This window comes from Balaenoptera physalus, assembly GCF_965194825.1.
Source record: "Balaenoptera physalus genome assembly, chromosome: 12".
Classification (NCBI taxonomy): Eukaryota; Metazoa; Chordata; class Mammalia; order Artiodactyla; family Balaenopteridae; genus Balaenoptera; species Balaenoptera physalus.
Window position 1 is genome coordinate 58,995,405 of NC_138897.1, and position 13,889 is coordinate 59,009,293.

Genomic DNA, 13,889 nt, shown 5'->3' on the forward strand with positions numbered 1-13,889 from the left:
ACTGCTGAAGCCTGCGCACCTAAAGCCCGTGTTCTGCAACAAGAGAAGCCACTTCAATAAGAAGCCTGCGTACCACAACGAAGAGTGGCCCCCGCTCGCCACAACTAAAGAAAGCCCACGTGCAGCAACGAAGACCCAACGCAGCCAAAAATAAATAAAATAAAATAAATAAACTTCAAATGGATTAAAGACTTAAATGTAAGACCAGATACTATAAAACTCCTAAAGGAAAGCATAGGCAGAATGCTCTTTGACATAAATCACAGCAATAGTTTTTTGGATCTGTCTCCTAGAGTAATGGAAATAAACAAATGAGACCTAATTAAACTTAAAAGCTTTTGCACAGCAAAGGAAACCACAAACAAACCACAAAGAAAACCTACAGAATGGGAGAAAATATTTGCAAATGATGTTACTGGCAAGGGATTAATTTCCAAAATACACAAACAGCTGATACAGCTCAATATCAAAAATACAACCCAATCAAAAAATGGGCAAAAGACCTAAATAGACATTTCTCCAAAGAAGACATACAGATGGCCAACAGGCACATGAAAAGATGCTCAACATCACTAATTATTAGAGAAATGCAAATCAAAACTACAATGAGGTATTATTCCCTCATGATGGTCAGAATGGCCATCATCAAAAATTCTACAAATAATAAATGTTAAAGAGGGTGTAAAGAAAAGAGAACCCTCCTGCACTGTTGGTGGGAATGTAAATTGGTGCAGTCTATGGAGAACAGTATGGAGGTTCCTTAAAAAGCTAAAAATAGACTTACTGTATGATCATGCAATCCCACTCCTGGGCAATATCTGGAGAAAAAAGATAATACATGCACCATGTTCATAGCAGCACTATTTACAATAGCCAAGATATGGTAGCAACCTATATATCCATCAACGGATGAATGGTTAAAGAAGATGTGGTATACATATACAATGGAATACTACTCAGCCATAAAATTGAATGAAATAATGCCATTTGCAGCAACATGGATGAACCTAGAGATTATTATACTAAGTCAGAGAAAGACAAATATCATATGATATCACTTATAAGTGGAATCTTAAAAAATGATACAAGTGAACTTATTTACAAATCAGAAATAGACTCACAGACATAGAAAACAAATATATGGTTACCAAAGTGGAAAGTGGGGGGGAGGGAAAAATTAGGAGTTTGAGATGAACAGATACTACTATTCATAAAATAAACAAGGACTCACTGTATAGTACAGAGAAGTATATTCAATACCTTGTAATAATCTACACTGGAAAACAATCTGAAAAAGTGTATATATATTCTGAATATATATATAGAATATAGAATATATATATAGAATCACTTTTCTGTACACCTGAAACTAACACAACTTTTATTTTTTATTATTTTTTAATATTTATTTTTGGCTGCATTGGGTCTTCGCTGCTGCACGCTGTCTTTCTCTAGTTGTGGCGAGCGGGGGCTACTCTTTGTTGCAGTGCGCAGGCTTCTCACTGCGGTGGCTTCTCTTTGTTGCAGAGCACAGGCTCTAGGCATGTGGGCTTCAGTAGTTGTGGCACGCAGGCTCTAGAGCGCAGGCTCAGTAGTTGCGGCACACTGGCTTAGTTGCTCTGCGGCACATGGGATCTTCCCAGACCAGGGATCGAACCCATGTTCCCTGCATTGTCAGGTGGATTCTTAACCACTGCGCCACCAGGGAAGTCCCTAACGCAACTTTTAAATCAACTGTATTTCAATTAAAAAGAGAAGTCTGGGGTGGGATAGGGAGGGTGGGAGGGAGGGAGATGCAAGAGGGAAGAGATATGGGGACATATGTATATGTATAACTGACTCACTTTGTTATAAAGCAGAAACTGACACACCATTGTAAAGCAATTATACTCTAATAAAGATGTTAAAAAAATTAAAAAAAAGTCTGAACCTATGAACAATGGTTTTATGTACTTCATAAATCCGATATACTCTTTTCACTTAATATTACACATATTACTTTAAATAACGTTCTGCGTATCTTTGTGTTATTTTGGTCACATTTTGGATTATATTTTTATGATAGGCCTTGAATAATGAAGCAGTGAAGGGTAAGACTCCTGATGTAGACTGATAAAACTCACTCTCCTATGGGCTGTACTGTTTTAAAATATGGAGAATTTTAGTTTTGAAATAGGGACAGTTTCAACTCCTTTTGCAGTATAGGTGATCATTATAAAACCTCTATATTAGGCAAGAAACACCTCAATTTTAATTTCCACGTTTTCGAAATTCCTTCGTTCATTTACAGGTTCTATTTCCTTTCTAACTCATCTAGAAAGTTTTAAACGGATCTCAGCCGTGACAATTTAGAGTTTGAAAAAGGCCTCAGAAACCTTCCAGTCTAGCTTGCTCATTTACCAGGCTGAGGAAACAGGTCCAAGACAATTAAGTGGAGGGCTGCACGTAACTTCCACGGGGCAGGCAAGGGCGCTGTATCTACTCCTTTACTAGAGCCAGCCTAGGGTCCGAACAGGTGTTAGAAACAGCAGTAATACATTACAACCAAGACAGACCTATCTCTGAAATATTCAGATCATTTTGATGTTTATTTTTGTTGCAAAATCCTGAATGGGAGGGCTAGACATTTTCATTAATAAGTAGACCAAGTTGAGGGGCGGAGCAAGGTTCTTCTCCAGCCTACATTAGCAGAGGGAAAAAAGTCCCAGCTCGTACTGCCCCACCCTTTGGAAACAGGGGTGAACGACCTCCTAGGAGGCTGCCGCTGGGACACTAGGTTCCCACAGTGTTTGCAGCCGGGCGGGGCGGGGCGGGGCGGGGCGGGGCGGGGCTGGGAGCCGGTGGGCGCAGGCGGTGTGCAGTGCGCAGGCGCGCACCTGTGAGGCGCAGCGGCCCCGGGTGCCCCGCCTCTCCCGGCCGCTCCCACCTCCCTTGTCTCTCCACCCGCAGGCCCCGCCTTGCCTCCTCCCCGCAGTCGCCCTGTGGCTCGGCTGGCGGACGGCGTGTTACTGCGTCATCGCCAGTGGCCGGTTTGAATGAGGCTCTCGTCGCACCGTGTCTGCCGCCACCACCGCGCCTCCGCCTCGGCCGCCGCCACAGCTTCTTCGCGGCCCTTTCCTTTCGCCGCCCTTGCCAGGCCCAGCCTTACTGCGCCGCCGCCGCCGCCTCCTAGCGCGCCCCGCCATGCCGCTCTACTCCGGTGAGCGCCCTCCTCGTCTCGTGCCCCGCAGTCCCGCCCGGGGCTAGGCCTCTGTGTAGGCCTGGCCTGCAGGGCGGGCGCCCCGCTGAGCACGGGGCGGGGATTCCGCGGCGTGGAGGGGACCCTGGCCCCTTTCTGTCTCCCTGCGAGTTCCGGGCCCTGCAACGCGAGGGAGCCGTGCCCCTCCTGGGCCGCCGCGTGGGTGGGGTGGGAGCCGGAGGGGAGGTGGGGAAGCAGCGAGCGTCCGCCCCTCCGAGTGGTGACTCTGCAGAATAGTTCTGTCTCTGTTCTCACGTGTGGGGTAGGGTGAGGTTGTGTCCCGGGGCAGCAGGGGCCAGGCTGGAGGTGCAGTGGCATTTACTGGGCCTCTTCAGTGGTAGCCGTGGAAGGGAGCGGCCAGGAGGGGAAGCCTCGGTAAGGGAGTGATGGAGGGACCAGGGATGTGAGGTTAAGCCTTCCTTCCTCGTTCTGGGGGTTTCCCTCCATAGCCTCCCTTCGCTTACCCCTTGCTGCCACCACCCCGTTTGTACCAATTTCAGTTTTATCCTGAGGCAGATTGCGAGCTTTTTGCTTCGTTTTCATTTCATCAAACACTGTTTTGTGTTTCTGTGTCCGAAGCACAGTGTTAGCTTTGAGAGGTAAAGGAATACAGATGTCCGCGGGTACCATTTCTTTTTGATTGGCGTTTGACAGGGTTTTTTTTGCGTGATGGCAGTCCAAGGTGTTGGCCAAGGATCATGTTTTTACTGAGTTAGTGGACCTTGCTGTCTCCTAGTGTAATTCAAAATGGCCCCTAAAGTGTATGTGGTGGCTCCAGTTGGCTATGGATGTGTGATTCATTGGCTATCCTTGACACTCTATCATAATTCCTTTATTGAAGATTCAGCGTTTTCAAAGAATGACATCAAACCAAAGAATAATGTTTAAACTCGACATGGATTCTTGATGTTCTAGAATCTTGAATGCTTTAATAATGATTTTTTTTTTTCTGGGTAAAGTATAAAAGAATAGCTTTATTGCTTTGCCAGGTAAAGGGGGCCACAGCAGGCTCATGCCCTCAAAACTGTGTCCCCAAATTCTTTAATAATGATTGCTCAACCTCTTTTTCTAAGGCCACAACAATGGAACAGTAGAATGGTACTTGAAATATTCTATTTATGCAATATAGAATTTAAGGGGCATTAATTAAGTAATGGTGGTAAATAATCTGTGTATGCTAATACTTAAACACACACAGGTAGTTTGTTCCCCTCGAAAAATGCCTGTACTCACCAGACTTTATATCTTAGAAATTGAGTTCCATCTTAAATATTTAATCAGATCTTTTCCTCATTTCCAAAATGAGGGAATTGAAGTAGATTTCTAAGGTTTCTTCCTTTGACATCTCCATATTGAGAATCTGTATTTTCAGATTCTGCAAAAAGCCCTATATTAAAACAAGAACATCTTAAGTACTGTCATAAGTTTTGATAGAAAATTAAACATCCAGACATTTACGTGGTTAAGAACAAGTGCTGTAAAAAATTAGCGAACACTTTTTTGTCTGGTACAAAGCTAATGTTTTTTATACATGTTGCTTTGTTTTAATTTTCAACATAGTCCCGTGGTACTAGTATAATTCTCCTTTATGGCAGCGGTCCTCAACCTTTTTGGCACCAGAGACCAGTTTCGTGGAAGACAGTTTTTCCACAGTCCCGGGGAGGGGTCGGGGGAGAATGGTTTCGGGATGATACAAGCACATTACATTTATTGTGCAGTTTATTTCTATTATTACTACATTGTAATATATAATGAAATAATTATACAACTCACCATAATGCAGAATCAACGGGAGCCCTGAGCTTGTTTTCACTTCCCACTCACTGATAGGGTTTTGATATGAGTCTGCAAGCAATTGATTTATTATGGTCTCTGTGCAGTCAGATCTGTCTGCTAATGATAATCTGTATTTGCAGCCGCTCCCTAGCACTAGCATCACCGCCTCAGCTCCACCTCAGATCATCAGGCATTAGATTCTCATACGGAGCAAGCAACCTAGATCCCTCGCATGCGCAGTTCACTGTAGGGTTCGTGCTCCTATGAGAATCTAATGCTGCCACTGATCTGACAGGAGGCGGAGCTCAGGCGGTAACGCAAGCGATGGGGAGCAGCTGTAAATACAGATAAAGCTTCTCTCCCTCGCCCGCTGCTCACCTCCTGCTGTGTGGCCCAGTTCCTAACAGACCATGGTCTGGTATGGTCCGTGGCCCCGGGGTTGGGAACCCCTGGTTTATGGGTAAGCAAAAAGTTTAACTTGTCCATGGCGACACAGCTAAATAAATTACAGATTTCATCTTCATTATTTCTAATACTGTTTTGATTTAGTCCTCTCTCTTTTGTTTGTACTATTGTTATATGTTTCTGGTTTGTCTCAATGATTGTAGTCGTTCCCCCTTCAAACCAATATTTTCTCTGCTGCTGCTAGAGTGTTCTAATGTTCAAACCAGACCAAAGTGGCCTTTATGAAAACCTTTCAGGGGTTGCACATTTTGTACAACCTAAAGCCTGTATGTTTTAACATGACTTATGTTATCTTCCCTGACTTGATCTTTGGTCAGTTTCTCCTTTTTCAGCTGCTTCCCCTTCACTCTGGGAATTACTTGTATCTCAGAGGACACCATGCTGCTTTATGCTTTTGAGTGTCTTTTCCAGGAATGCTTTTATTCTTATTCTCTGGCTAACACCTAATTTTTTCTTTGAGACTCAAAGTTGATAGTGGTAACTCACAGTTAACACTTTCTCCGGAGAATCCTTCCTCCCTCATGAAGCATTCCACTGTGCTCCTCTAGCATTTGTAATATTTATATTGTATTGTTAATTATTTTAACCTTTTTTCCTCTCTCCTTTATTAAACTGTAAGTTCACAGAGAATCTCCCTAATCCTTGTAACTGGGCTTATCATTGAATGAACGCTAACACGTTAATTGAACTAGTGAAAGAATAGGGATTTAGAGTCAGGGTCACTTTTTTATATTCTGGTTTTAGTAATCAGAAATTAGACAACTATTAATTATGGGAGTCTCATTTTGAGTAGGTATAAAGTTTTCAGTGGAAAAAACTATGTACATCCTTGAGTGAGTTAGTTTATTTATTTATTTATTTATTTTTGGCTGTGCTGTACGGCTTGTGGGATCTTAGTTCCCTGACCAGGGATTGAAACCAGGCCCTGGGCAGTGAAAGCATGGAGTCCTAACCACTGGACCGCCAGGGAATTCCGTAGTTTATTTATGTTAACATATTTCAAAAGTTAGCTATTTTATGAGATTGATTGAAATTTTTTTATTGTGGTAAAATATATGTAACATAAAGTGCAGTTTTAAACATTTTTAAGTGTACAGTTTTTAACATTGAGTACGTTCCCATCGCTGTGCAGCTGTCATCACCACCCACCTCTGGAAATTCTTCCCGTTCCTAAACTGAAACTCTGTACCCCTATTGCCATTTCCCCCAGCCTCCTGGCAACCCCCATTCTTCTTTCTGTCTCTAGGAATTTGACCACTCTAGGTACCTCACATAAGTAGAATCATACAGTATTTGTCCTTTTGTGACTGGCTTGTGTCACTTAGCATAATGTCTCCAAGGTTCATCCATGTGGTAGAATGTGTCAGAATTTCATTATTTTTTTAAGGCTGATTAATGTCCATTGTATGTATATACCACTGTTGATGGGCACTTGGGTTGCTCCCATTTCTAGGCTATTGTGAAATAATGCTGCTAGGAACATGGGTATACAAATATCAGTTTGATTCCCTGGTTGCCATACTTTTGGGTATATACCTAGAAATGGAATTGCTGGATCACATAGTAGTAATTCTGTGCCTGATTTTTGAGGAACCACCATACTTTCTGTCACAGTGGTGGTACCATTTTTATATTCCTAGAGCAATGCCCAAGGGTTCCAATTTCCCCACATCCCTGCCAACACTTGTTATTTTCTGTGGTTTTGTTGTTGTTGTTGTAGCCATCTGAATGGCTGTGAAGTAGGATTTCTATAATTTTTAATGATTTAGCTATATTTTTGGATTCTTCTTAATATTTGAGCACCTCTTGCTCAGGGGGCAGACCTTTCAGTTCTTCCACACCTTTCTTCCTATAATCCAGAATCTATATTCCTTAACCTGTTTTCAGTGTGCTTTATTTTCTCAAGAATATATTTTCTTCTCAAAATATTCTAGTCTTTCAAGTTTCCCCTCTCTATTTCAGCAGTATGTAATATTCAACTGATTTTAATGGTTGTTTAAATAAACACATTCTGAAGTCTGAACTTTATCCTGGGAAGTATTTCAGTGTGGTCATATTTTGCAGATATTATTGGAGTAGGATTCAGAAGCCCTGAATATTTACTGACTGGTTTTGTGACATTAATGAATCAGCTTCTTTTAAGTCTCAGTTTCCTTATTTATCAAATGAGAAGTTGGATTAGATCCAGTTAAATTTTATCCAAGATCTGTTGCATTCACTTCACTCCTGATTTGGTAGGCATTAGGTGTGTAAAAAGATTAATGACATAGTTTGGCTTTCAAGAACTAGCCTAATAGTTCCCTAAGGATCTTCTAAATCTTAAGTCTTGTTGTTTTGTAAATTAAAAAAAAAATTATGGTTTGTTTGCAGTTACTGTGAAATGGGGAAAGGAGAAATTTGAAGGTGTAGAATTGAATACTGATGAACCTCCGATGGTGTTCAAGGCTCAGCTTTTTGCACTGACTGGAGTCCAGCCGGCCAGACAGAAGGTTATGGTGAAAGGAGGAACATTGAAGGTAAAATTTAGTCCAGATTTTCATTATGTACTAGTGAAAATAACTGGCACCAGAAAATGTAGCATTTAAGGTATTTTTTATTTGGTGAGAGTATATAGTCTATGGTATTAAAACTCTTATTCATGTTAGTTTAAGGAAGGAACATTGTAGCCATTTCAAATCACTATATTATAAAGCATCATTAAAATTTTTATTTTAAAATGCATTTTATCAATGATTATCTCTGGGGGTCAGGGGACTGGGGCACTTTCCATTTATCTGTGTTTGCATTTTTCTCTTATGAAGGTGTGTTAAAAGTATTTCATTTTGTATAGACTAAAAAAGTCTATTTGTATTTCCTTAGTAATTTTCAGTTATGGGGTTAGAAATTTTATCTCTGTTAAAAATATGGAACAGTATGGTAAATTTATTTTTTAAAGGCTAGTACACAATGTTTTTGTATATACATGCGAATGTACCAAATTTACTAAGGCCCTGGTTCTGGAATACTGGAAAACTGTTAATTTTTCCTTTGGCCTTTCTTGCATCCTACCATTAAAAAGAGCCCCTTTCTCTTAGAAGTAATCACCGTCTAACACCTGCTGGAGATGGGAGGAAAGAAATTTTTGTTTAAAAAAAGAGGGAATTTAAGTTTTCCTTTAGTTCCCTTGGAATGATCACATTGATTACAGTTAAGAGTCCAAACTTACCAGTATCATTGATGAAGGGCCACAGAAAAGATGTGAAGGTATTTTCTTTATTATTGTTTGTAATACTATATAAGTATAGTTTTTAAAATACACTTTCTTCAAGAGTTAGATGTGAAATGCTGAAGAGCTCTAATTAACTTTAGAGATAAAGATTGGCTACCCCTGTTACCTGGGCCGTAAAACAGATTTCGGTGAAGAAACATTGTTTCCCCTCAAGTTGCAGTATGAGCTTTTGGTCATTAGTGAACTTGGTAATGTAATTTGTGCTGAGCTGTGTACTGGTGGTATACTGTGGAGAATTACAGAAAAATGTTAATTAAATGAAGCTATGACTAATAGCTGCCACTTAACTGAATACTTATTCTGTGCCAGGCTTTTGTTTTCTTTAATTTTCAACTGTATGTATATTAAAAATGAGGAAAGTAAATGTATTTTACATATTTTACTGAGCATCAGAGAGGCTTAAGTAACATATAGTAAGGCACCAAAAGAACATGTGATTTACAAGTCAAGCAGATCTGGGTTCATTTCCCAGCTTTGTGTGACCTTGGATAAGTAGGAGGAGGCATTATTTGAGGAGACGTTTATAGTTGTCATTCCTTATGATTAGCAGTAATAGCCCTTAAACTGAGAAGGGCATTTAGAAACTTAGTGTTCTACTTTGAAGCAGGATGCCCAAAAAGAAATAGTGGCACCACCAAAGGGAGGTGTATTAAGTGCCTGGTACTTTCGGTAAAAAGGAAGGAGTGATATGGAACTGACTGTCCTCTGAAGGGAAGGGCTTTTAGCTGCCAAAATATCTGTGGACCAATCATGGCATTTCAAAAAAAACCTTGATTTAAATTGAACATACTGAAGTCAAAGTATTTGTTAATTGATTCATAGATGTGAAATGTAGGACTTCAGAAACATTTGTGGATGCAGCAAATACTATTAAGGGTTAGTTTGCCTTGGGTAGTCTTGTTTACTCTCCTGGTATAATTTTTAATAGCACTTTCATTCTCAAGAGTCTCTTGATTTGGGTGATTAATTATATAATCACCCTAATTATGTAGACCTTATTTCATTTCTGAAGTTATTCTTTATTCTTGTCAAACATATGCTAGTTATTAGCTCAGATGGTTAGCATCTGTCATTTGTCATCAGTCAAGTGTTTCAGTACTTTTGGTGCTGCCAAGTTTACTGTCTTTTAGATTGTATCTTATGTAGTTTGAACAATTGTTAGACTTACTAGTTTTAGGACTGCATTTGTTTTTTGTTTTTTAAAAAATACTTTTGATTACAGTAATTTTAAGTAAAATCTGCATATAGACAATTTCTATTTTGAAGTATAAATCTAAAATTAGTTGATTTTTAGATTATGTTTGGATTATATGGGGGTGGTTAAATGTTTATTATTTGTCTTTAAAACAGGATGATGATTGGGGAAACATCAAAATAAAAAATGTAAGTATTATCTTAAGAACACTAGTTATAATGCAGTTCCCTAATTATTACACAAAATGTATTCCAAATGCCTTTTTTTCTGTCTGTATAACCAGTTGTTCCAGCACCATCTGTTGAAAATATTTTCCTTTTCTCATTGATTTATGTCAGAGTCTTTCTTGAAAATCAGTTGTTGGTCTATTTTTTTTTTTTTTTAATTTTTTTTTAATTAATTAATTTATTTATTTATTATTTTATGGCTGTGTTGGGTCTTCGTTTCTATGCGAGGGCTTTCTCTAGTTGTGGCAAGCGGGGGCCACTCTTCATCACGGTGCGCGGGCCTCTCACTATCGCGGCCTCTCTTTGTTGCGGAGCACAGGCTCCAGATGCGCAGGCTCAGTAATTGTGGCTCACGGGCCCAGTTGCTCCGCGGCATGTGGGATCTTCCCAGACCAGGGCTCGAACCCGTGTCCCCTGCATTGGCAGGCAGATTCTCAACCACTGTGCCACCAGGGAAGCCCCTGTTGGTCTATTTTTGGACTCTTGTTTCATTGATATATTTGATTAACCTTATACTAGTACCACATGGTCTTGATTACTAAAGCTTTATAATAAGTCTTGAAATAAGATAATGTAAGTTCTCCAGCTTTTTCTGTTTCCTCAGGAATATTTTAACTCCTTTGCATTTCCTTATAATTTTAGAATTAGTCATCAACTCCTACAAATGGACTCCTGGAATTTTGTTTAGGTTGCATTGAATCTGTAGTTCAGTTTGGGGAGAATGAACATCTTAAAGGTATTGAGTACTGAAATCCTTAAATAAGGTGTACTTCTCCATTTCTCTTAGCTCAGTTTTATAATTTTTCAGTATAGAGAGCTTGCACGGTTTTTGTTAGATTCTGGAACTTAACATTTCTTGGCTATTTAATGATACTTTAAAAAAAATTTGTTTTCCAGTGTTCATGGCTAGATTATAAAAATACAGTTTATTTTTAACCTGTGACCTTGCCAAATTCACTTTCTAGTTCCAGTAGTTTTTTTGTAGAATCCATTGGGTTTTCTATGTACGTAAGCATGCTCTCTGCAAATAGAGGCAGTTTTACTTTTCCCTTTCCAGTCTTTATGGCTGCTATTTCTTTTTTTGCCTTACTTTACTGGCTAGGACTTCTAATACAGTGTTGAATAGAAAGTGGTGGGAGTGGACATCTTTTGTCATTTCCTAGTTCACTAAGACCTTTTAAGTTATGAATGGCTGTTGAATTTTAAGTGCTTTTCTGCTTCTTATTAAAAGGATCATATGATTTTTCTTTTATTCTGGTAATCTGGCTAGTCCCATTGATTTTTAACTATTAAACCTTGCATTTTTGGCATGTGCAGTTCTCAGATTTCTTGGTCTTTGTGACCTCTTTACACTCTCAAAAATTATTTTTAAACCCCAAAGAATTTCATATACATGGGTTACGTCGATATTTATTGTATTAGAAATTAGACAAATTATTCATTTAAAAGTAGCAATAGCAAACCCATTACCTTTTTTTTTTTGAATTATTTTACTTATTTATTTTTGGCTGCGTTCGGTCTTCGTTGCTGGGCGCTGGCTTTCTCTAGTTGTGGTGAGCGGAGGCTACTCTTTGTTGCGGTGTGCGGGCTTCTCATTGTGGTGGCTTCTCTTGTTGCAGAACACAGGCTCTAGGTGCGCAGGCTTCAGTAGTTGTGGTGCACAGGCTTAGTTGCTCCACGGCATGTGGAATCTTCCGGGACCAGGGCTCGAACCTGTGTACCCTGCATTGGCAGGTGGATTCTTAACCACTGCGCCACCAGGGAAGCCCTGTCTACTTCTTTTATCAAGTGTGTCATAATCTCCAACTATTATTGTGGATTTGATTATATCTCCTTTCAGTTGTATCAGTTTTGTTTTGTGTATTTTGAAGTTCTGTTATTAGGTGCATGCATATATAGGATCGTTAAATCTTGATGAATTGACCTCTCTTCACAATGAACTGTTCCTCTTTATCCCTGGTAATATTCTTTGCTCTCAGTTTTACTTTGATTTTAATAAAGCTACACCGTATTTCTTTTAATTATTGTTTGCATTTCATGTATTTTCCCATCCTTTTGCTTTTAATCCATCTGTGTCTTTATGTTTAAAATGGATTTTTTTAGGTTAGCATATACTTGGGTCTTGCTTTTTTATCCAGTCTTCCAATCTCTACTTTGTAATTGGAACCTTTAGGCCACTTATGTTCAATGTTATTATCCACATGTTTGGGTTTAATTTACCATCTTGCTATTTGTTTTCTGTCTCATTTTTTCTTTTGCTGCCTTCTTTTCTATTATTTTTAATTTTGTGTTTATCTCTGCCTTTGCTTTATCTCTGTTTTGTTATTTATGCTTTTATAATAAGTTTTCTGAGAAAATTCACTGACTATGAAATTCAGCACTTTAAAATGTTCATTTCAGTGTGTTCTGCTATATTCATAGAGTTGTGCAACCATCAACACTGTCTAGTTTTAAAACATATCATTATCCAAAAAGAAACCCTGTGTTCATTAACAGTCATTTTCCATTCTCCCCTCCATCCCCAGAGTTTTAATGATTCCTCTAGGTTAGCAGTTCTCTGAGTGTATCCCAGGAACTCCAGGCAGTACCCAGGACTCTTTCAAGGGATCCTTGAGATCAAAACTGTTTTCATATTTAAAAAACGTATTTTCATGTTGACATTAAGATTTTATTTGCCTTTTCTATTGTTGATTATGTATGTACAGTAATTTTTCAGAGGTTGTGGGACATGTGATACTGCAGCAGATTGAATACAGAAACAAATATGAAAATTCACTCTTTTCTCTTAAGCCAAACATTAAAGACATTTGAAAAAATGTAAAACAATATCAGTCTTAACTAGTTTTGTTTTGAGAATATAATTATCTTTCATAAAAATGTTAATTATCTTAACATTAAGTGGGTTTATTGTTTTTGAATGAATATTATTAAAATTTCTCAGTTTTAATTTCTAATACAGTAAATATTGATGGCTAAGACCTACATAACAGAAGTTCTCAATTTTTAAGAATGTGAAGCAGGAGTCATCAAACTGTGAACTCTGAGCCAAATCTGGCTTGCAGCCTGTTTTTGTAAGGCCTGCAAGTTAGGAATGGTATTTATATTTTTAAAGGGGTGGGGTTGAAAACAACGAAGAATATGCAACAAAGATGGTATGTGGCCCAAAAATTCTAAAATATTTATTATATGGCCTTTAATAGGAAAAGTTTGCCAACTGTTGGTATAAAGGGTCCTATGATGATGTTTGATGTTTTTGAACTGCTGCTGTAGGGTTTATATTATGTATCTATAATGAGTGATTTCAGGCATAGTATAAGACTATTACAACAGTGTATTTCCATTTACCTGCTTTGTGCTGTTGTTGTCATACATACATATAGTTTACTTCTACCTGTTAGAAACTCCATACTACATTGCTATTATTATTACTTTCTACATTGCCACTTTTGCTTTAAATAGTCATTTATCCTTTAAAGAGATTAAAAAACGTAGAAAACCCATATTTACCATTTTTGGTGCTCTTCCTTTGGATCCAGATCCAAATTGCCATCTGATATCATTTTCTTCTGCCTGAAGAACTTCCTTTTTACATTTCTTGCAGAGCCTATCTATGCGTTTTCTCTGCTTTTGTTTTTCTGAAAAGCTCTTGGTTTCATTTCATTTTTGAAAAACATTTTTGATAGGTATTAAATTCTAGATTAACACTCTTTCAGTACTTGA

At 38.7% G+C, this 13,889-nt stretch overlaps 1 protein-coding gene across 2 annotated transcripts in view; it reads left to right on the top strand.

Moving 5' to 3' along the window:
* The first annotated feature begins 2,970 nt into the window (after positions 1-2,970).
* Positions 2,971-13,889, top strand: part of USP14 (ubiquitin specific peptidase 14) — a 46,181-nt gene continuing 35,262 nt past the window's right edge. Inside the window, exons 1-3 of one of the 2 annotated variants that reach the window (XM_082418703.1) lie at positions 2,971-3,199; positions 7,850-7,995; positions 10,098-10,130. In XM_082418703.1, coding sequence (XP_082274829.1) covers positions 3,184-3,199; positions 7,850-7,995; positions 10,098-10,130 — 195 coding nt within the window. In that variant the 5' untranslated portion in view covers positions 2,971-3,183. Of the gene's footprint in view, positions 3,200-7,849; positions 7,996-10,097; positions 10,131-13,889 lie in introns of those variants that run through there. The other variant, XR_014252084.1, reaches the window with a different exon arrangement.